At 51.5% G+C, this 20528-nt stretch overlaps 2 protein-coding genes across 14 annotated transcripts in view; one reads left to right on the forward strand and one right to left on the reverse strand.

The window, feature by feature from the left end:
* Positions 1 to 16300, forward strand: part of CHDH (choline dehydrogenase) — a 36304-nt gene extending 20004 nt beyond the window's left edge. For 2 of the 5 annotated variants that reach the window (XM_058442367.1, XM_058442368.1), the window contains exons 3-9: positions 2593 to 3357; positions 4002 to 4153; positions 4859 to 4988; positions 6030 to 6164; positions 6972 to 7114; positions 7598 to 7700; positions 8442 to 10201. In XM_058442367.1, coding sequence (XP_058298350.1) covers positions 2652 to 3357; positions 4002 to 4153; positions 4859 to 4988; positions 6030 to 6164; positions 6972 to 7114; positions 7598 to 7700; positions 8442 to 8860 — 1788 coding nt within the window. In that variant the 5' untranslated portion in view covers positions 2593 to 2651 and the 3' untranslated portion in view covers positions 8861 to 10201. Of the gene's footprint in view, positions 1 to 2592; positions 3358 to 4001; positions 4154 to 4858; positions 4989 to 6029; positions 6165 to 6971; positions 7115 to 7597; positions 7701 to 8441; positions 10202 to 16245 lie in introns of those variants that run through there. The other 3 variants (XR_009214464.1, XM_058442369.1, XM_032161266.2) reach the window with 3 other exon arrangements.
* The window catches only part of CACNA1D (calcium voltage-gated channel subunit alpha1 D), a 320672-nt gene continuing 314306 nt past the window's right edge, over positions 14163 to 20528 (reverse strand). For all 9 annotated transcript variants that reach the window (XM_032161274.2, XM_032161273.2, XM_032161268.2 and 6 more), the window contains 3 exons: positions 17839 to 17960; positions 16303 to 16623; positions 14163 to 15502 (listed from right to left, as the gene is read on the reverse strand). In XM_032161274.2, the coding sequence (XP_032017165.1) occupies positions 15209 to 15502; positions 16303 to 16623; positions 17839 to 17960 (737 nt within the window). In that variant the 3' untranslated portion in view covers positions 14163 to 15208. The remainder of the gene's footprint in view (positions 15503 to 16302; positions 16624 to 17838; positions 17961 to 20528) is intronic.

The raw sequence follows: 20528 nt of genomic DNA on the forward strand, positions 1-20528 counted from the left end.
TGTTAGTTGTAGGGTTTTTGTAGATATTCTTTACCAAGTTGAGGAAGTTTCCTTCTACTCTTGGTTTACTGAGAGTTTCTATCATTAATGGATGTTAAATTTTGTCAAATGCTTTTTCTGCATCTGTTAATATGATCATGTGAGTTTTCTTTTTCAGACTGTTGATTATTTTTGAATGTCGAACCAGTCTTGCATACTTGAGATAAAGCCCACTTGGTTGTGGTGTATAATTCTTTCTATATATACTTTGATTCAATTTTCTAGTATTTTTGTTGAGTGTTTTTATCTATGTTCATGAAAGATACTGGTCTGTAGTTTTTTTTTTTTATTGTAATGTCTTTGTCTGGTTTTGTTATTAGGGTGATGCTGGCCTCACAGAATGAGTCAGGAAGTAATCCTCTGTTTCTGTCTTCTAGAAGAGACTGTAGAGTACTGGTATAATTTCTTCTTTAAATGGTTAGTAGAAATCACCAGTGAGCTTAGTCAAGCTTGGTGCTGTTTTGGAAGGTTATCAATTATTGATTCCATTTCTTTAATAGATATTGGCTTATTTGGAGTGTCTTTCTTCTTGTGTGAGTTTTGGCAGCTTGTGTCTTTCGAGGAATTAGTCCATTTCACTAAATTATCATCTACTTTATTTTTAAAGATGTATTCCCTGGGTATAATTTTTCAATTTCAGTAAACTAGGACTAGAGGTTTTTTTTTCTTTCAGTATTTAAAGTTGTCACTCCATTATCTTCTAGATTGCATGTTTTCTGAGAATTTTGCTGTCATTGTTATATTTATTCCTCTGCGTATGTTTTTTTGTCTGGCTATGGTGATGATTTTCTCTTTATTTTGAAGTTTCAGCAGCTTAACTATGATGTACTTAGATGTATTTTTCTTTGTACTAATCCTGCTTGGGATGCTCTAAGCTTCTTGAATCCATGGTGTCTTGTCTTGCATTACTTTTGGGAAAGTCTCAGCAATTATCTCTTCAAATATTTCTCCTCCCTTGTTCTCTGTCTGTTCTTTCCCCCTTTCCCTCCTTCCCCACTATTTCCCTCTCAGACTCCAGTTATCCGTAATTTAGTTTGATATTGTCCCAGAGTTGTTCGTTGTTTTTTCTCTCTTCCCCTCTTTATATTTCCAGATTCTTTTCTGTGCTATATCCAATTAAAAATTGTTCTTCTCTAACATTGTGTTTTTTTCTTGCATTTATGTTTTTTTCTATAGTTTTCAATGTTTGGCTGAAATTTCCTATCTGTTCAATATGTTGTCCACCTTTTCAACTATATCTTTTATAATGTTCACCTTGGTTAAAGTCCTTGTTCGATGGGTTCTAACATCTGGGTGCATTACTCCTTGGTCTGTTTCTGTTGACTACTTTATCTCTTGATAAGGAGTCATTTATTTGCCTTGCTGTTTGGTATGTATCCTAGTTTTTTATTGAATGCTAGACCTTGTGTGTAGTGGGATGGTGGAGACTGAGGTAAACAGTATACCTAGCAAAGGACCTGTCTTTCATTCTGTTGGGTTGTTAGTGTGGAGTGTTGTCAGTCTGGTGGGGAGTGGTGTGGGGCCTGGAGCTCTGAAGAGTTCTTCTCAGTGTTCCAGCAGCCTCAGACATACCATTCAGGAGGCCCCGCCACCTCTGTCTCCTATGCCTGTGCAACAGTGGGAAGGAGGAGGAGAAAGAGCCTCTGCACTCCAGTGGTCGGCTGCTGTTACTTGGTGCAGGGCTTGTGGAAGGGGTGGTGAGATTTATCAGGGTTTCCTTTTGTTTCAGCCTCAGTCTTGAGGCAGGCTTTGTTGGTCTGAGCCTCATGGGTGGGGCGTTCTCAGGTGTTCTTTTCAGTGGAGGTTTTCATGACATATCCTGTTTTTTTTTTCTACCTCTGTGCACTATGCTGGGATTGATTTGAACATTGTTAGGAAAGGGCCCTTTCAAAGCTATTGCCATTTTTCTGTTAAAACGTTAGCATTCTACAGAGTGATCTTTGACAAGTGTAGCTCTGATCCTGAACCTGCTTCAAATCCCTCTAGTGCACCCCATGGCCCCTCGGGTCAAAGGCTTTGAGCTCTATAGTCTCGTGCCTCTCATGCTGATCTTCCTTCAGTTATTTAAGTCTTGTCCTTTTCCCAGGCCCTAAACCATCCGTTTTGAGAGCAGATGTCTTTCTGTGTATTGCTACAGGAACTGTGTGGGGCAGGGAACAGTGCCTAGCACATGGTAGGGGCTGAGCCGGCTGTCTTGAAGGGATGAGTACAAGTACTCTGTTTTCTTTCTCCCTTGGAAAGCCGTTCGCCCCCCTACCTTCCAGCAGGCGGACTCCAGCCTAGTCTACAGGTTCATACACAGGGCACAGGGAAGCATTTTACCCCTCAGTTGGGGGAGGGGCCTTTCTGCTGCCCACCCCCTGCCCTGTGCCTGTCCATCCTGGCACATACAAAACAGTTCTGAAATTCCTGTGTGTCCCTCACTTCCTCCTCCTAGTTCCTTTGAGCAGCCACATCGGGCTGGGCCTGCTGCACCCTGCCGCGGCAGGCCGTTGGTGAGCATACCCTAGATATGCGGAGTTAAGATTTTTAAACCCCCTCTTCCTGTTTTAGGGAGAAGTGAGTCATCTCATTCCCCTCCGTGGATCAGAGGACTTCGACTAGATAGAAGCATGTGGTGTCTCCTACGAGGCCTGGGCCGGCCTGGAACCCTGGCACGGGGAGCCCTGGGGCAGCAGCAACCTCTGGGTGCCCGGGCCCTGGCCAGCGCGGGCTCTGAGAGCCGGGACGAGTACAGCTACGTGGTGGTGGGCGCGGGTTCGGCGGGCTGCGTTCTGGCCGGGAGGCTCACGGAGGACCCCGCCGAGCGCGTGCTGCTGCTGGAGGCGGGGCCCAAGGACGTGCGCGCGGGGAGCAAGCGGCTCTCCTGGAAGATCCACATGCCCGCGGCCCTGGTGGCCAACCTGTGCGACGACAGGTACAACTGGTGCTACCACACAGAGGTGCAGCGGGGCCTGGACGGCCGCGTGCTGTACTGGCCACGCGGCCGCGTCTGGGGCGGCTCCTCATCCCTCAACGCCATGGTCTACGTCCGTGGGCACGCCGAGGACTACGAGCGCTGGCAGCGCCAGGGCGCCCGCGGCTGGGACTATGCGCACTGCCTGCCCTACTTCCGCAAGGCGCAGGGCCACGAGCTGGGCGCCAGCCTTTACCGGGGCGCCGATGGCCCGCTGCGGGTGTCCCGGGGCAAGACCAACCACCCGCTGCACCGCGCATTCCTGGAGGCCACGCAGCAAGCCGGCTACCCGCTCACTGAGGACATGAATGGCTTCCAGCAGGAGGGCTTCGGCTGGATGGACATGACCATCCATGAAGGTAGTGGTCTCCCTTCTCTTTTTTAAAAAGCACTACCCCCTACCCCAGCCCCCACCCATGTTGGCCCGTGGCTCGGGGCTCCTGGCTCCAGCATGGTCAGGAGGCATGGGCAGACTGAGGCTGGCACGACCGGGAAGAGATCTGGCTTAGTATACCCCCCAAGAGTACAACCCAGAGCCCTGAGAGTGACCCAGGATGGTGACCCTGGGCGTTCTCTACCCCTCTGGCCCCTGTTGGTGTGGACAGCAGAGAATCAGCTCTCTGGACAGAGAGCCTAAGTCCTCTAGGGACTTGCAGATGGGGAAACGGAGGCACAGAGTGGTGAAGGGCCTTGCTCACAGCAGGACAGAGGCAAGCCAGGGCTGACCCAGGGCTCCTGCCTGCCTCTTGAAGGCTCTCACCCCTCTGGCTGTACTCCTGGTCTCTGTGTCCTCCTGTTTGAGGGTGAAGGGTACTTTTCCACCTGCATCCAGGGGACCCCAGGCAGATGTGGACTCAGTAGGGCAGGGTCTTTCCGTCTCAGCTTTACTTGGAAGGCGGGACTTGCAGTCAGAGCTGGGCATATCCACTCTTTCTCCAGCTCCTTCCTCCTGCCCAGGTGCCGGGGAAAGCGGAGCCGTGCCTGACCACCTCACTCCATCCTGCAGGCAAACGGTGGAGCGCGGCCTGTGCCTACCTGCACCCAGCACTGAGCCGTACCAACCTCAAGGCCGAGGCCGAGACGCTTGTGAGCAGGGTGCTATTTGAGGGCACCCGTGCAGTGGGCGTGGAGTACGTCAAGAATGGCCAGAGCCACAGGGTGAGTGGACTGCAGCTGGGGTCCTGGCAGAAGGAGGTGGGCAGTGACCCTGGTGGTCCAGCTCAGAGTGGGCAGGAGTCACGCCCTCACCCCCCAGCCCCACGTGCTCATTCCTGTGATGGCAGGGGGAGGGGCGAGTAGCTGATGGCAGTGGGCTGGTGGAGGTGAGGAAGCCCCTAGTCCTGCCACCTAGAAAGGGCCTGTGGTGTCAGTGCCCCTGTGTGCCATGCCTAATTCAGAGCTGTCCCCCAGTACCTTCCACACCATTTCAAGGCACTGACCTCACAGAAAGCTATAGGTTTACACTAGAGGTTTTAAAACCCATAAATGCGATTATACTCCACTCTGTTTGTGTTGTTGGCAGGGAGTCTGATTGTTTTGCAGCTTCACGTGTAGATCTGGTTCACTGCTTGCTCTCTCTAAACCACCCACTTGAATGCCTGCTTTCATTTATCTCATGTAAGCCCTCCCCTCCTGTTTCTAAGGCCATCACTACTGTCTAGCTGTAGTTGCACCTGCTGGTTGCTTTCAAGTAGTGACTCAGCGAATTTCCTCTCCTTGGCTCTGGGGCCTGTCCTGGGTGTGCCACATGGATTCCACATCCCAAGGCCATGTTCTCATGGTGCTGGCTAGAGCAGGGCGCTGGTCTGTGAGTCAGGAGAACAGCTGGCTTTTTAGGGAGTGACCTGGCTGGACCTCTTCCAGGCTTATGCCAGCAAGGAGGTGATTCTGAGTGGAGGTGCCATCAACTCTCCACAGCTGCTCATGCTCTCCGGCATCGGGAATGCTGATGACCTCAAGAAACTGGGCATCCCTGTGGTGTGCCACCTACCTGGTGAGCCCCCTTCTTTACTGCTCCCCAGAGGCTGTCTCTGCTCAACAAAAGGCTTAGTGTATGTATCTTATTAGCATGGAGTGGGGAGGTGGTGGCAGTCAGTGATCCTTGGAACTGTCACATCGTCCCCGTGAGCCCGACGGTTTCCCAGGCCTCACTGGACCCTGTCAGCCCTGGGCCCCGAGTCTTGCATTGTTTTCCTTCTCCCTCCCCCAGCCGCCCTATTTCACTTGGAGAAGGGCACCCTGCAGCAGGGAGTATCTGCCTGTGAAGCCCCACTGGGTCGGGCATGGGCGTGTCACCAGAGCAGCTCTGTGGCGAGAGGGGGCCAGGCCTCGTCCTTCCATCCACAGGACTCGCTGGCTGCCCTGAGCATGAATGAGGTCAGCTCCGTGCTCCAGAGCCTGCTCTTCATGTTAAGACCTAAACTTTATTTTATAAACTGTCTCTGATGCTCTTGAGGGTCAGGCTCTGTCTCTTGCCCTCCTTGATAACCCCACTCCGGGAGGGCTGGGCCTTTGTGCATTTAGGCTTCATCATGAGGGGCCCAGGGAAGTGCTGCTTCATGACGTTGACCTGCCCAGTCTCCCAATAGGCTTGGATGAAATCATGCAAGGACTGCGTAGCACGACAGGGCTGCTTCCTCCTTCCCCACGCTGGGGTGAGGGTGGGGCTGCTGTCTGCCCCTCTGGCCATCACCATCCAGTGACCGCTCACCAAGCAGTGCCTGCTGAAGGCGTAGGCCCCGCCCTCACAGAGGGGGCTGCTGAGCAGGGCTGACAAGGAGCACCCAGAGGCTGCCCTGGGAGTGAGTGACAAGGACAGGCGGCCTTGGGAGCATCCGAGGCAGGCCAGACTTGGCCAGGAGTGCGAGCATAGTGTCTCTGGGAGGCAGCCTTTAAGCTGAGACCAGGGAACCAACTGAGCAGGAGCTGGTCCAGAAGATGTGAATAGGAAAGCATTTTTCAAAACCAGGGGGATATTGAGAAGCAGCTGAGCCCCCTTGATAGCCATTTTCTAAACCACTCCTTCCCATATCAGGGGTTGGCCAGAACCTGCAAGACCACCTGGAGATCTACATTCAGCAGGCATGCACCCGCCCTATCACCCTCCATTCAGCACAGAAGCCCTTGCGGAAGGTCTGCATTGGTCTGGAGTGGCTCTGGAAATTCACAGGTGAGCACACTCATCAGTAACCTGGGAGGAGATTGTCTGTAAGCATTGAGACCTCCTTCCTGAGGAGCTGAACAAGGGTTCTGGCCACTGGGTTTGATGCTGAACTATGCCATTTACCTTAGCCCTGAGCCTCAGTTTTTCCATCTTCAAAATAGGGATGAACAGTTTCAACCTGACAGGTTGAAGCGAGGACCAGAAACAATAGCCCATGCCAAGGAGCTTGGCCCAGGGCCTGCTGGAGGTGAGACTCCTCAGGGCTCAGGGGCTGCTCTTCCTTACAGATGGGCAGGGATGGCCTTGTGCTGGACAGCAGGCGAGGTCCAAGGAGCCAGGAGAAAAGGTGGAGAGAGGAGACTTTGGGGCTAGACTGCAGAATCAGCATTCATCTTTCAACCATTTCCATTTGATTGATTTCTAGCTGCGCCTGGGCCAGGAAACGGTAGTTTAAAATCCTACTCATCCACTCAGTCTGTATTTATTTCTCATACACCTAGTATGTGCTGTGTACTGTGCTAGGTGGTGGGAAGAGCTGGTAAGGCAGGTGGCATGGGCAGTGGCAGAATTGGCCCAGGTAGAGAGCAGAGCTGATGCCATCCTTTTGGCAAATAGCTGACATTTTATGGTGTGGTGCTGGGTGAGCCCCCTGTGGGGGGTGAACAGATGTGGACAGGACTTGGGTCCAGGCACTAGAGTGGAGTCCAGGAAAAGGAAGAGGAGTGGCCAGGAGAAAGGAGGGAAACCAGGAGCAGCCGGCCCACCTGCCATGCCCTGACTGGCTCTTCTGCCTCATCCTCTTCTGTTTCTCAGGGGAGGGAGCCACTGCCCATCTGGAAACAGGTGGGTTCATCCGCAGCCAGCCTGGGGTCCCCCACCCGGACATCCAGTTCCATTTCCTGCCATCCCAAGTGATTGACCACGGGCGGGTCCCCACCCAGCAGGAGGCTTACCAGGTGAGCAGGTGGAGGAGCCTTAGCTTCCCAGGATGTCTCCTTCCCACCAGGAAGGAAGATGCTCCCATTTTCCAAGGCAGCATTCTCCCTGGTGCCATACAGCTGCAGAGTGGGGGACACAGAGGCCTGTCCCCTGCCTTCCAGCTGCCCAGCGTGTCAGTCTGTGTGGTGCATGCCAATGGTATGACTGTTCCATGCAGGCTAGGTACCGAGCACCAGAAATGGGACAAACAGAGGGGCTGACTTGGCACTGGGATCACCACCTCTGAAAGCTTTGAGTATGAGGCCAGGATGAAAGAGTGATTCACTGAGGTGATCTGTAATCACTCGTGGAGGTGGGTACCATGTGGGCAAAGGCTAACATGCATCTGTTCCCCACTGATTCTGGAAGCAGAGGCCCACCCTGCAGGTAAACCAGGGTTGACAGAGGTCACTGTGGATGTCTACGGAGGGACCGTCACTGCTTCCTCTGTGTTCTTCTAGGTACACGTGGGACCCATGCGGGGCACGAGTGTGGGCTGGCTCAAACTGAGAAGTGCCAATCCCCAAGACCACCCTGTGATCCAGCCCAACTACTTGTCAACAGGTAATTCACCCACCTGTGTCTTCCTGGGCTTGAACAAACGAATGCCTTCGTGGGGTTCCTGTTTGTCCCTGAATCATACCCTTGGACTACACTTTCCAAGACACTGTCGTCCCCCGCCCCATCACTTTAGGCTGTAAACTTGCATAGGCAGCCCCGTAGTGTCCTGGGACACACGAAATAAATGAAGTCCCGGGGGTTAGACAGTAGGGGAGATTTGCAGCTTTCAGAACAATCTGCCATGATGTGCAGGGAGACCGCGCGCTATGCAGGTGCCAGGTCTGTAGACAGATGATAGAGCATTTTTCCTGTTGTCACTCTGAGCAGCTTCTAAAAGCAAATTCCATTCCTGGGCCTGCCTCTTTGCATGCAGCAAAAACAAGCACTACCCACTGGGCAGGTTTTGCCCAGCAATGGCTGCAGGGTGCTCACAGCCACACTGTGGCAGGGGCAGGGTGTGTGTACTTATCCCTGCCCTACAGAAAAGTCAGACCCCTGATTTAAACCTGGGCCTCTGGGTGGGCTGTGTCAATGTAGGATGCTACCTTTGAGCTACACGGTACAGTCTAACCCACTATGGGCAGGGGACAAGCAGCCTGCTGGCTCAGTCTCCCATGGCTCTGAACTTTGTCCCCAAACACCATCCCCTCAGACAGCTTACAGAGCCTCTCCATGCCGTGAATCTTCCAGTGAGGCCAGCACGGGCAAAAGGAGGGGTCCTCACCTGTTTCTTTTCCTCGACAGAAACTGATATTGAGGATTTCCGTCTGTGTGTGAAGCTCACCAGAGAAATTTTTGCACAGGAAGCCCTGGCTCCGTTCCGAGGGAAAGAGCTCCAGCCAGGAAGCCACGTTCAGTCAGATAAAGAGATAGATGCCTTTGTGCGGGCAAAAGCTGACAGCGCCTACCACCCCTCATGCACCTGTAAGATGGGCCAGCCCTCTGATCCCACTGCTGTGGTGGATCCGCAGACGAGGGTCCTTGGGGTGGAAAACCTCAGGGTTGTCGATGCCTCCATCATGCCTAGCATGGTCAGCGGCAACCTGAACGCCCCCACAATCATGATCGCAGAGAAGGCAGCTGACATTATCAAGGGGCGGCCTGCACTCTGGGACAAAGATGTCCCTGTCTACAAGCCCAGGACGCTGGCCACCCAGCGCTAAGACAGTTGCTGCTGGAGGATGACCAGGGAAGCCCCCTGATGAGCCAAGAGGGCCAGCACAGCCCTTGCTCCCAGGCTCCTTCCTGAAACTATGTAGCACACTAGGACCCAGGTGGTACCCTACTCAGTGGCTGAGAATTGGATAGTCTTGGGAAATGAGACAAGTACTGGGCAGTGAATCCAGCTCCTTTTCCCCAGCCTTTCCCTGTGGGCCATTTGGGGAAAGCCAGCATTCAGGCTGAGATGTTCCTCCCTGCCTCCTGGAGGGACAGAAGGGGAGGATGGTTAACTCCTGCCGCATCCTTTGTCTTGTGTTCACGTGGCATTCTCTAACCCAGGGTTCCTTCCCAGGCCATGCACAGAGGCTGGGTGCCTGCCAGACCCATGGAGAGTTCGCAAGGGAAGGGGCATCCTCCTCCTTGAGCTGCCAGCTTCAGCTGAGGCAGTAAGTCACACAGTAGTTAGTTCATCCTGGGCTGGCACATAAGTCCCCAGTGTCCCTGTTCAGAGGGGAAAGTTGCCTGCTGGTAGAAAAACTGGCTTTTCCTTTCTCGCTTCCTAATTTCACTCTCAGAGTGAGGCAGGTAACTGGAGCTCCACTGGGTCACTCTGAGAGGGTTGTGGCTCTGGTTCTTATTAAACCAGGGCCAGGTGCAGGGCTCACACCTATAATCCCAGCACTTTGGGAAGATCACTTGAGCTCAGGAGTTCAAGACCAGCCTGGGCAACATAGTGAGAACTTGTCTCTGGAAAACAATTAGCTGGGCATGGTGGTGCACACCTGTAGTCCCAGCTACTTGGGAGGCTGAGGTGGGATGGCTTGAGCCCAGGAGGTTGAGGCTCCTGTGAACCCTGATGGCACCACTACACTCCAGCCTGGGTGACAGGGTGAGACCCTGTCTGTCTATAAAAAAAAAAAAAAAACCTGAGATTTTTTTGGACCTTATTCAAGGGGAGAGGAGTCTGGAGGGAATGCCACTTGGCTTCACTACCAAAGGTTTTATGACTTAGCATTTTAAAAGGTTTTCCTTTTACCAAGAAATGCAGAAACCAAGAGCAAACCCCATGTACCAGATCACTGATTCCTACTGAAGCAGCTAGCCGGAGAAAGGACTCTCTCATATTGGGCTTGGGAAATGACTTGGCAGCCTGAGCCGTCCCAGCAGTGGACAAGGATGGTTAATTCTTATTCTCTAGACGTCCACAGGAACAGACTAGGATGGAAAACGCAGTTAAGCACAGCCATGCACCCTGTTCATGTAGAAATGCCCCTGTGTGAAAGAAAAATAAATTCAAGATTGGAGTTTCGGAGGAAAAAAAAATACGAGTAGCATTTACAATAGCTCTTTGCTCTTTACATTTCTTACCATTCAATAAAGTGATCTAGTCACTTACATTTGAACTGAGGTGCCTTCTCCAGACTCTCCTGACAAGGTAATGAAAATAAAATGCATTTGGATTTTTCCAGACATCCCCATCCACCGTCGGGCTGGGAAGAAAAGCATTGTTATGTGGAAACCTGCAGCTGTACTAGGCCCAGAATAAAGACGGGAGAAAATTGGGGGATTCCAGGCTTTGCTGGGATCTGAGAGGATTGAGATGGCTTACAGACTGGCGGGGGGCGGGGGGGGGGCGTCTGACAGCCACAGCTTAGTTTTCTGAGAAAAACCTTCTAGAGAGACAGAAGGAAGAAACCCATCACACCTCTCCTTTTAAAAATCTTAAGCAGCTGTTGTTTAATCTTACCTGTATTTTTTAAAATCTTTGTTCCAAGAGAGGGTCAAGAAAGAAAATCCTAAACCAGCCAAGAGACTTATTTCTCCTACGGAGGATCCCCACCTGGCCCACAGCAGCAGTCCGTGGCCATCATCAGTCACCTGGGTCTTGGGGCTGCCTGCAAGAGTGCAGAAACAGGAGTTCAGGTGCCAGCCCTGTGGCTTGGAGGGCCTCATGCAGCTCTCCTGCTGGAGCGTGTGTGGATTCAGGGGCAGGGGATGGTCCTGGGCCAGCCATGACTGTGCTGACCCTTCTTCTCTGGAACAGGTATGGATATGGCAGGGTGACAGTCACTTAGTTCTAGCATCTCTGTGTCCCATGGGTGTGTCAGCCTCTGAGACCACGGTGGGTTCAGGCTGGTGGCTGTATTTTAAAATAAGCAAAACGTCATATGGTAAGAGGAGCCCATTGGGGATGCTGCTCGATTGCACCCAGGCCCTTCTCTCACTCTCAAATACTTAGTCATGTTCTACACAACCGCACAATTTGGCCATAAACAGGAATGAGGTTCGAAAGAAAAGATGGTAAGTGTCACATGTCCAGAACCTGAGCATTCCCCTGCCATGAAGGGAGTCTTTCACCCCAGGAGGAGAGGCTGTCACCTGAGGAAGCCAGCATGGGGGGAGAAAGGCACTTGCTACAAAGTGGGATACACAGAGGGTACCCCCCCAACTTCAGTCTAATAGGGAATCGGGCCCCTTGGTAAAAAGCTTGCAGTACCTAAAAACAGAGAAACGTGCTTTGCAAAAATGGCTAAAAGAGCACAACAGAATGCGCTATGCATGTGCCCAGTGCTCTGAGGAGCCCTGACGTATTGCAGAAGCCTGTGTTGAAGCTGCTGCACTAGTAGAAGGCAGTTCCTGATGGAATAGGGGACAGGGGTGGGCTGCGTGGGAGCCAAGAGCATCTGGCAGCCTGACTGGAGATGGTGAGTTCCTGAAGCAGGAGTTGTAGGCACCCAAACATCTAGTCTTTCTGCTCGTAGCGAAAGTTGTAGGCATCATCTCCACGAATTCAAATAGATTCTTCTTGGCTAGGCATGGTGGCTCACACCTGTAATCCCCGCACTTTGGGAGGCTGAGGTGGGCGGATCACTTGAGGCCAGGGGTTTGAGACCAGCCTGGCCAACATGGTGAAACCCCGTCTCTACTAAAAATACAAAAATTAGCTGGGCATGGTGGTGCACGCCTGTAGTCCCAGCTACTCGGGAGGCTGATACAGGAGAATCGCTTGGACCTGGGTGGCGGAAGCTGCAGTGAGCCGAGATTGCACCACTGCACTTCACCCTGGGTGACAGAGTGAGACTGTCTCAAAAAAAACAAAAAAAAACATTCTTCTCCAGCCAACCATGTCCCGCCACTCAGAAGTGGTTTCATGCTTCTACTGATAAGCCAACTTAACATCAGATCCAATACAGATTTTTTTAAAGATAAAATACCATCTCTACTGGCCCTGTTTAGTGGCCCAGGGTGTCCTCCCAGGACATCCCTGAGACCACCCTGTCACTCTTGATGTTGGAACCAGGGCCCAGGCTTGCTCCTCATTCTCTCCTGCCCTCCTAGTCCCCAGGAGAGGAAAAGAAATACTGTTTTAGAGAAATAACCTTTTCAACAAAACATGCCTGGAGTCAGTTTTTGAGTTGGGGTGGGCTAATCAGGAAGTCGGGGCTCTGTGCATGATGTCAGCTCTATGGCCAACTAGTTTTTATAAACCAGCCAGCTGCCCATCAAAACAGTAAAACTTTTTTAGGAAATGCAATTGGCAAAGACACTTACTTACGATGCTGAGAAGTACACAAGGTGAAACTGCTCCGGTTTTTTTCACAGCAGGGTCAGCAGTAAAGCAAGTGGTGCCCGTGGTCCCATCTCACACAGGTGAGACTGCACTGAGAGGTAACATGGCCCTCACAGCCCACCACACCTGGCTTTCGCCCACTTCTGAAACTTCTTAGGATACAGCTGGAAAGTGCCACGTGACGAAACGAGATCCAGCTGTCTGGGTGGATGTCGGAGTCCATAGGCTGAGCAGAGATGGTTCTTAGTGAGGTTCTCATTGCCAGTTGACGGTGAAATCATAGCTGCCATTTACATTTTGTGAGATTATGAAAAACATAAGATTAAAGAAACTAAATGTATTATTCCTGTGGACACAAAAATGTGTACTTTTCAGATGGAGAGGGAACCAAAAAGGAAAAACATTTCATCTTAAAACTTTCCTAAGACAAAGGAAAACAAAAAACCATGCTCTACAACTTCAAATTTTTCTTACAAAGAAAAATTTAATATTCGATGAGAGGGTGAACCAGGCTTAAAGCAGACAGATATTAGGAAATGGTGCAGCCTGTAAGAATGCCAGTTTGTAAGTACTGACTTTGGAAAAGATCATCACCTCTACCAGACACTTAGGGTCCTGGTCTGGCAATTTTGGCCTGATGTGATGCCACACAGTAAGACCAAGACCCAACAGAGAGAGACACAGAGTCCAAGATAATGTTGACAGTGGTGTAGCCCTTTAGGAGAAATGGCGCTCCCTGCAGCTGGTATTAGGTTACCATTGGCACCAAAGGAACCAGGAGGATAAGAATATCCGTAATTTCAGAGCTGCCCTGGCACAGTACCTGCCCCATCAGAGGCTCTCACTGGCAAATGCCAGCTCTGTGCAAGGAACGCTCCCAAGTATAAAAATTATTACACAGTTTTATTCTGAAGAACATTTTGCATTTTAATAAAAAAGGATTTATGTCAGGAAAGAGTCATTTACAAACCTTGAAGTGTTTTTGCCTGGATCAGAGTAAGAATGTCTTAAGAAGAGGTTTGTAAGGTCTTCATAACAAAGTGGTGTTATTTACAAAAAAAACAAAACAAAACAAAACAAAAAACATTAACAGGTTGTCTGTATACTATTAAAAATTTTGGACCAAAATTGCTACCTATCTTTTTGATTGCAGGGAATCCCTGCCAAGGTAACTTGACAGCCTAATTCTGTTGACAGAAAAGGAAGCCTTGATGGTTCTAATTATCCAAAAGTGGGTTTTCATCAGGACGTACAGAGTGTGAGTGCATTCTAATGAAAACTTCAGCCCTCGTTCAATTGCATATAAAAGCCCTCAAAGAGAACACACAGTACAGCAGTTTTGTAAAAGGCAACAATACGATTTGTACAGACCCCGACACTCCAATCCTATAGATCACCATGTTACTCCTCCATCCCCCCCACCCCAGCACCCCTTATTTCTTAAGCAGCACCACCAGTCCCCAGAGGACAAGAGCAGCTATACCTCATCCACCTATGCATTTCTGCACCAGTGATGCAAAAAACACCCTGGGTGGGCAGCAGAGGAAACCATAACTATGGATACCCTAGGGGCAGAACAGCCAGCTGGACCTGCTCTGTAATTCACTTACCAGAGGGTGGTTCAAGTCAAACAAAACCAAAGACAGTTGCAACCCATGGTGGATCCAAAGGTACAGTATCAAAATCATGGAACTCTTGCCCAAAGAAAAGACTGCAAATAGTCATCTGGTATATCTTGTGGAAAGATAGGTTTATAGTGACTCAAAATATTTTAGAAAAATTTCTGTAGTGTCAAGTTCTTTCAAACTTAAAATTTTACCCCCAGAGGATTTTCGCTGAATAAATGAGAATTGGCTCTATTTCTTCTACTTCTGGATAGCCCGAGTAAAAATACTAATAATTTCTAGATTTCAGTGGGGAACTACAATTATTAGGACCCATGGATATTGCTGCAGTTCAAATACGGTACAGTAATTACAAAATATAGACCATCTCTTTACAAATACAAATTATAGTATATTACAAGTCATGTACAGTAAATCTATAATTTTAAACAAACTAGTGTATCTAAGTTTACCTGGTTGCGAGTGCATTATTATTCCAGTTTACAGTTGCCCTTAGCGTGACAGTCAGAAACCGACCATCGGAGTGATACTGTCTTATGTAAACTGGCGTCACATCACAGAAAACCTTATTTATAAGGTCCCATTGCCCTCACAATGATCGCTGGTAGCTGGGTTCTGACTTGCACACTGTATTTCAGAACAGCTAAACAGGAACCAGGACGCAGTGTATTTGGGGGAAAGGGTTTAAAAATGGATATGTTGGGCCCAGTGACTGATATGCTAGACCAATGGCTGAGGTAATGACACAGGTGTGATGATCGTCATCACCTTTAACTTTCCCCTGCACCCCGCCGCCATGCCTTCAGGTGGGTGGGCCTGGTGCCCTGGTACATGGGAGAAGCAGACTCCACAGCAGTGCCCATCTGGACAATGGGGCAGGGCGGGTCTGGCCTCCTCACCCATCCTCTGTGAGAGGGCGGGGCCTGCTGTTTCCTGCAGCTGGGGCCGAGCGCATGGTGCTCTGCCAGGCTTAACCACTTGGGGCCTGTTCCTACCAGGTTTATGGCTTTCTTGAGGCATGACATCTCTTATACAAAAGTCTAATTGAATATTACTCCCAACTAGTGCCTAAACTTTCCTAACTATGAGGCACTTTTCCCCTGGCTCTCCTGCGCCCCACCTGAGGCCAGAGCCAGTCTGCCCCTTGCTGGGGGCTACAAGGTGGTGATGCATATCATTTCATCCGCCAGGTCCTCCTCATCCCTCCCAGGGTCTGGCTCTTCATCGCTGTAGCCAGGACCAAAGTCCTGTAGCTCATAGTCCTGCCGGTGTGAGAGGGGGCCCACATCCCCGTTGGCTCGGGGACGCACGTTCCCATTAAGCAGGGTGCTGGCTGCACTCTCCATCTCGTCGATGGTGAGATCACAGGCATCAGCGATTTCGTGTTTTGTTGCTGACACAAATTTTGGATCCCTCGCGTAGCGTCCCAAGCCTTCGGATATCAGGACCTGTACAGAAAAGAGGGATGGATGGCATGGGGGTGTTATAAGGCCTTGCAGGGCAGGGGGACAACAGAAAAATCAACTCCAGTGCTAACTTAACTGCTCCGTGTGCTTTGGGGATGCAGCTCAATCATGTTTTCTAGACCTCATACATAATAACTAATGTAAATGGCTTTGAAAATGTCCTGGAGCTAAAAAACTACACATGGCCCAACAAGAGTGAAACCCACTGGGGAAAGACATTTAGTATAAACTAGAAACATATGCCAGAACAGCACCCATAATGCCAGCACAGCTCATTTATGAGAATCAACGGTGGTGACCAGTTTGTTTTTTTGTTTGTTTTTTTGAGATAGAGTCTCCCTCTGTTGCCCAGGCTGGAGTGCAGTGGTGTGATCTCGGCTCACTGCAGCCTCCACCTCCCGGGTTCAAGCAGTTCTCCTGCTGCAGCCTCCTGAGTAGCTGGGATTACAGGCATGCACCACCACGCCCGGCTAATTTTTGTATTTTTAGTAGAGATGGGGTTCACCATGTTGGCCAGGCTGGTCTCGAACTCCTGACCTCAGGTGATCCACCCGTCTCAGCCTCCCAAAGTGCTGAGATTACAGACGTAAGCCACCGCACCCAGTGGTGGTGACCAGTTTTTACTCATGCTTCAGGTACATTCCTGCTGCTCAAAAGTGTCTGATTGAGGCAGCCTGGCTCACAGCCTGGCCACCCTCCCACCACTGCCCTTCCTGCTGTTACAGTTGCACCTCTGCTGCTCCCGGTGCTTCCTGCCCACCATGGCCAAGAGCCGTACTCACTGCCTCCACCAAGCTGTCTGCACTCCTCTGCTTGTCGCTGTTTTTGTTCCGGAAGCTGCTGGGGACCGTCAGGCTGGCTGGTGTGAAAGTCCGGTAGGAGATGTCAGGTTCGTCTGTGTACCAGGAGCTGCGGTGCAGGGACGGCAGGCTGCCGTTCACCTGGTCCAGGGCCTCTGACTGCTCCACTTGGATCAGTGGGGTGTAGCACGGTGTCCAGTCCCGGTAGGGAGGGGTTGCTGGAGGGGTGGCCCACGACCGGGTCGAGTGACTCGGTGAGTACTTCTGGGCTTTACTTGAATCTAGGCCAGCAACTGCCATGATCTGAGGAAAGAGAGGAGCGTTGGGAGACCAGAGGTTCTCAGAGGTCCGGGCCTCAAACCTCCTGCACACAGACCGAGCACGGGCGCTGCGCTCTCCAGGGGCAGTCCAGGCAAGGACTTGGAAAGGACATGGGCACACTGAAGTACACTGAATGAATGGGCGGTGATGACTTTGTTTTCTAGCAGACTGTGCTTTCTTTTACCCCGAATCCATAATGCATTTCCTTTGGCTTTTCCCAAGGAGTTATCAGTTGCTAATTCATGAAATTGCTTTAGAATGAAGAAGAATCAGGGAAGCCCAACAAGCTGTGGGTGTGAACACACCACCCAGTTCATGCTGGGTTTAAATACCAAGGTACATTCAGGGGAAACTACCACTTCCAAGCACTTATAGGAAAACAGCTGGTTCTCTTTGCTCTGGAGTAATGCATCCTAGAGCCAGCAACTGACATGTGCTCAAGCACTGGGTACAAGCCCCGGTCTTACAATCCCACCATGGCAGATGCACCTTGGGGTTCACACTCTGCAGAAAGGGGCAGGGAACCCAGTCTGTAAACAGCACAGGTCCACGCCCACCACCCCATCGTGCACGAATGAATGGCATCTCTGATGTGATATTTTCAGAAAGAAAAAGCGCCATATTGTTATCCTCGAGGGAAAGCCCTGGTGAGTGGGCTCTGGCCCCACCCTCTTGCCTGTGCAGCCACCCTCAATGTGGGCAAATTGTTCTCCCCAGACTGCTCCCTTTGTAGGCAGGGGAGGTTAACCCCGCATAGTACCCACAGGGCCCTGCCCACAGAGGGACCCATAAACTTAATGAAGGAACCACTTCTTAAGAGAAAATGAAGGGCTGCACCGATTGTTCAGAATCAGCCAAGTGGCCCCCACTCCCTGAGCTCAGATCACATCAGGCTCTGTATTCAATGCCAGGAAGAGGTGGTGGGGGTCGCAGGGAAGCACCTGGGCAGAGAGGCCAGCTTTGGCAGCTGGCTCCTTGGATTCAAATGCCAGCAGTCGCTTGCTTGTGTGAGCTGGGGCAGCATGGGACTTGTAGCCATAGCTATTTGACAGGATTGTTACAAAGATTAACCAGACTGTAGGTGAAGATTCTCTCCTTCCCTCCTGGTGCTTAAGGCCAAGGAGAAGGAAGTGACCTGATGGAGGTCCTATGTGGGGTGCCCCTGGGTGTGGGGGCAAGGCCAGGTGGGCCGCTCACCTGTTGCTGCATGAGATGCAGAGGCAGGGCCGTGCGGTGGGGGAAGGTGGGAGACAACGGGACCTCTTCCTGGCTGCTCTGCCGGCGCAGGCACTCAAAGTTGAAGGAGGATCTCCGGTGGGCTGGGAAAGCAAAGGACATCATGCAGCTGTGAAGCAAGTTCTCTGTCAGGACACCGTCTTTCAGAGTCAGGGTGGCCCCGGATGCTCAGCAACGAGCCCAGGAAGAAGCATGTGGTTTGTCCAAGAGAAAGATTAGGTAGTGAGGTCTCCAAACTTTAGGAGGAGAGGATGAAGGCAGAAGCCCCAGTGAGGGATGTTTTTTAAAGTACGAACTACCTTTTTTTTTTTTTTTTTGAGATGGAGTCTGGCTCTGTCACCCAGGCTGGAGTGCAGTGGCGCAATCTCAGCTCACTGCAAGCTCCGCCTCCCGGGTTCATGCTGTTCTCCTGCCTCAGCCTCCCGAGTAGCTGGGACTACAGGCGCCTGCCAGCACGCCCGTCTAATTTTTTATATTTTCAGAGAGACGGGGTTTCACCGTGTTAGCCAGGATGGTGTCGATCTCCTGACCTCCTGATCCACCTGCCTCGGCCTCCCAAAGCGAACTTACTACTTTTAAATGTTCGCCTGTTCTCAGGAGGAGGAGCGAAGGCAGCCCATAGGGCAACTGATCCGAGTCAGAAGCCCTGGCCCTGAATACTGTGGGGAGCGCACAGCACTTCAGTGCAAGAACACAAGTCCTGCTAGAACCCCACGACACTTCCCACTGTCACCTTCCAGATACCCTAAGTGTCCCCAGCGGCTGACATATCTTGCTGGGGCTCCTGTGTTTACACCTGTTTTAAAGGGAGGGACTTTACCTGCACTGATCGGCTTGACCAGGTAATAAGCAAATTATTTTTGTTGGGAAAGATTCAGCTTCTCTAGCACTGAAGACAAACAAAGGACACCTCTAACTTTAAGGAAATGCTTGTCCTGCTAACAGCTCTTCCAACAGAGGTTCACACACAGGTTAACAAGATGATCCACAGCTCCCAGCTTCACAGGGCACCAGGCCCAGGAAATCAGTCTGAATTCTGGGGCCCTAAGACACAGCCAGCAGCCTCCTCCCAGAAACGTCCTACCCCTTGCAGGGGCCTCTGTCAGGAGCACACCTATCGTTTACAAGGCATTTCTATGGCTCCTATCTTGACCGCTGCTTTTCTCGGATCACAGGGCCTTTCTCAGCCCTGGCAAAACTCCACATGCCCCTAATTCCTCTACTGGAAAGCCCAGGGCCTAGCTAGGAGAGGACTCCCAGGCACACTGGGGCTGCACACAGAGACTGGGCTGAGTCCTTGGCTAGGCACTGCCCAGCAGAGAGGAACGAGACAGCCAGTCCTGGTCTCTCGTGCCCAGTGTGCACTGTGGGGCCTCCTGGTTCAGTTGCCTACATGGGACACACACGGCTGCCTCATCAGAAAGCCTTCCCTCCACGTACCACCCAGGGGCCAACTGTGCTGTGGAGCATAGGTTTCCAGATCGAATGGCCGGGCTGGGGGCTGGGAAAGGAGCGCAGCAGTCCCTCTCCTATATGTGGTGCTTTTCCATTTCTAAAATGCTCCGTGGATCCCCACCGTCTCATGTGCTCTGCACAACACTCTCTGGAGGAGGAGGGAATCCCCCTGCAGCTGAGAACACAGGTGGAGGAGTGAAATGTTCTCCCTGTCTAAGGTCTGAGCTGCGGGGCAGCAAAGCAAAACCACCTTACGAATCACGAGCACAGCAACTCTGGCCCACTCAGCTCCTCTCTGGCACTGTGGCTGGTGGGATTCATGTGCTCGCTGGCTTGGCCAGGTAGGCGACAGACAAAGGCCGAGGGCCCAGGAAGGCAGTGGAACTCACAAGGGCGAGGGCCTCCACCCGGCCTCACCTGCATCTGCTTCATCTAGTATTTATGGGAATGGGGTGACTTCATTTAGCTGCATGTGTTCGGGGCTGAGGAATTAAATATTAACCATGGAAATGGGTCTGGTCACACTCCCCAGTGGGGCTGTGACAGCTGGAGTGAGGCAGAGGGCCCTGGGCACCTCCCAGCGGTGCTCTTTATAGTATATGCAGTTGGCAGACTCAGAAGCCGATGTGTCACGGCTATTTTTGGTTACTGATTAGAGTCCTGTTCAAAAATATGCTTCATTCCTCAGAAATTCCAGAAATGGATAGTCCTTAACCATCAGTAAAATGCCCACATGTCCAAAATGAAACTGTTCAGCCAGGAGCTGGAAGGGGCCAGGGCTGCACCTCTTCCCCCAGCTGGAGTTCCTCGCTCAGGATGACCCAGATCCCCCAGCTCCTGCCACCCACCGCTACAGAGGGAAAGCAGGTGGAAGCAGCCAGCCCCAGCCCCAGCCCCAGCCCCTCTAGGTGGGATGGGTTTCCTGGCCCCAGAGTGAAGGGGACCAACAAGTCCAAAACTTGCCCCGTGAGCAGAGGGCACTGACAGACTTGACAGGAAGATGAGGGAGGAGGACAGGAAGATGAGGGAGGAGGACAGAAAGTGAGGGAGGAGGAGGGAAGGCAAGGGAGGAGGAGGGGGGAGGAGGGGGGAGGAGGGAAGATGAGGGAGGGGGAGAGAGGAGGAGAGAGGAGGAGAGAAGATGAGGGAGGAGAGGGGGAGGGAAAAGGAGGAGGAGGGAAGATGAGGGAGGAGGA

Source organism: Hylobates moloch, unplaced genomic scaffold (assembly GCF_009828535.3).
Source record: "Hylobates moloch isolate HMO894 unplaced genomic scaffold, HMol_V3 SCAFFOLD_8, whole genome shotgun sequence".
NCBI lineage: Eukaryota > Metazoa > Chordata > Mammalia > Primates > Hylobatidae > Hylobates > Hylobates moloch.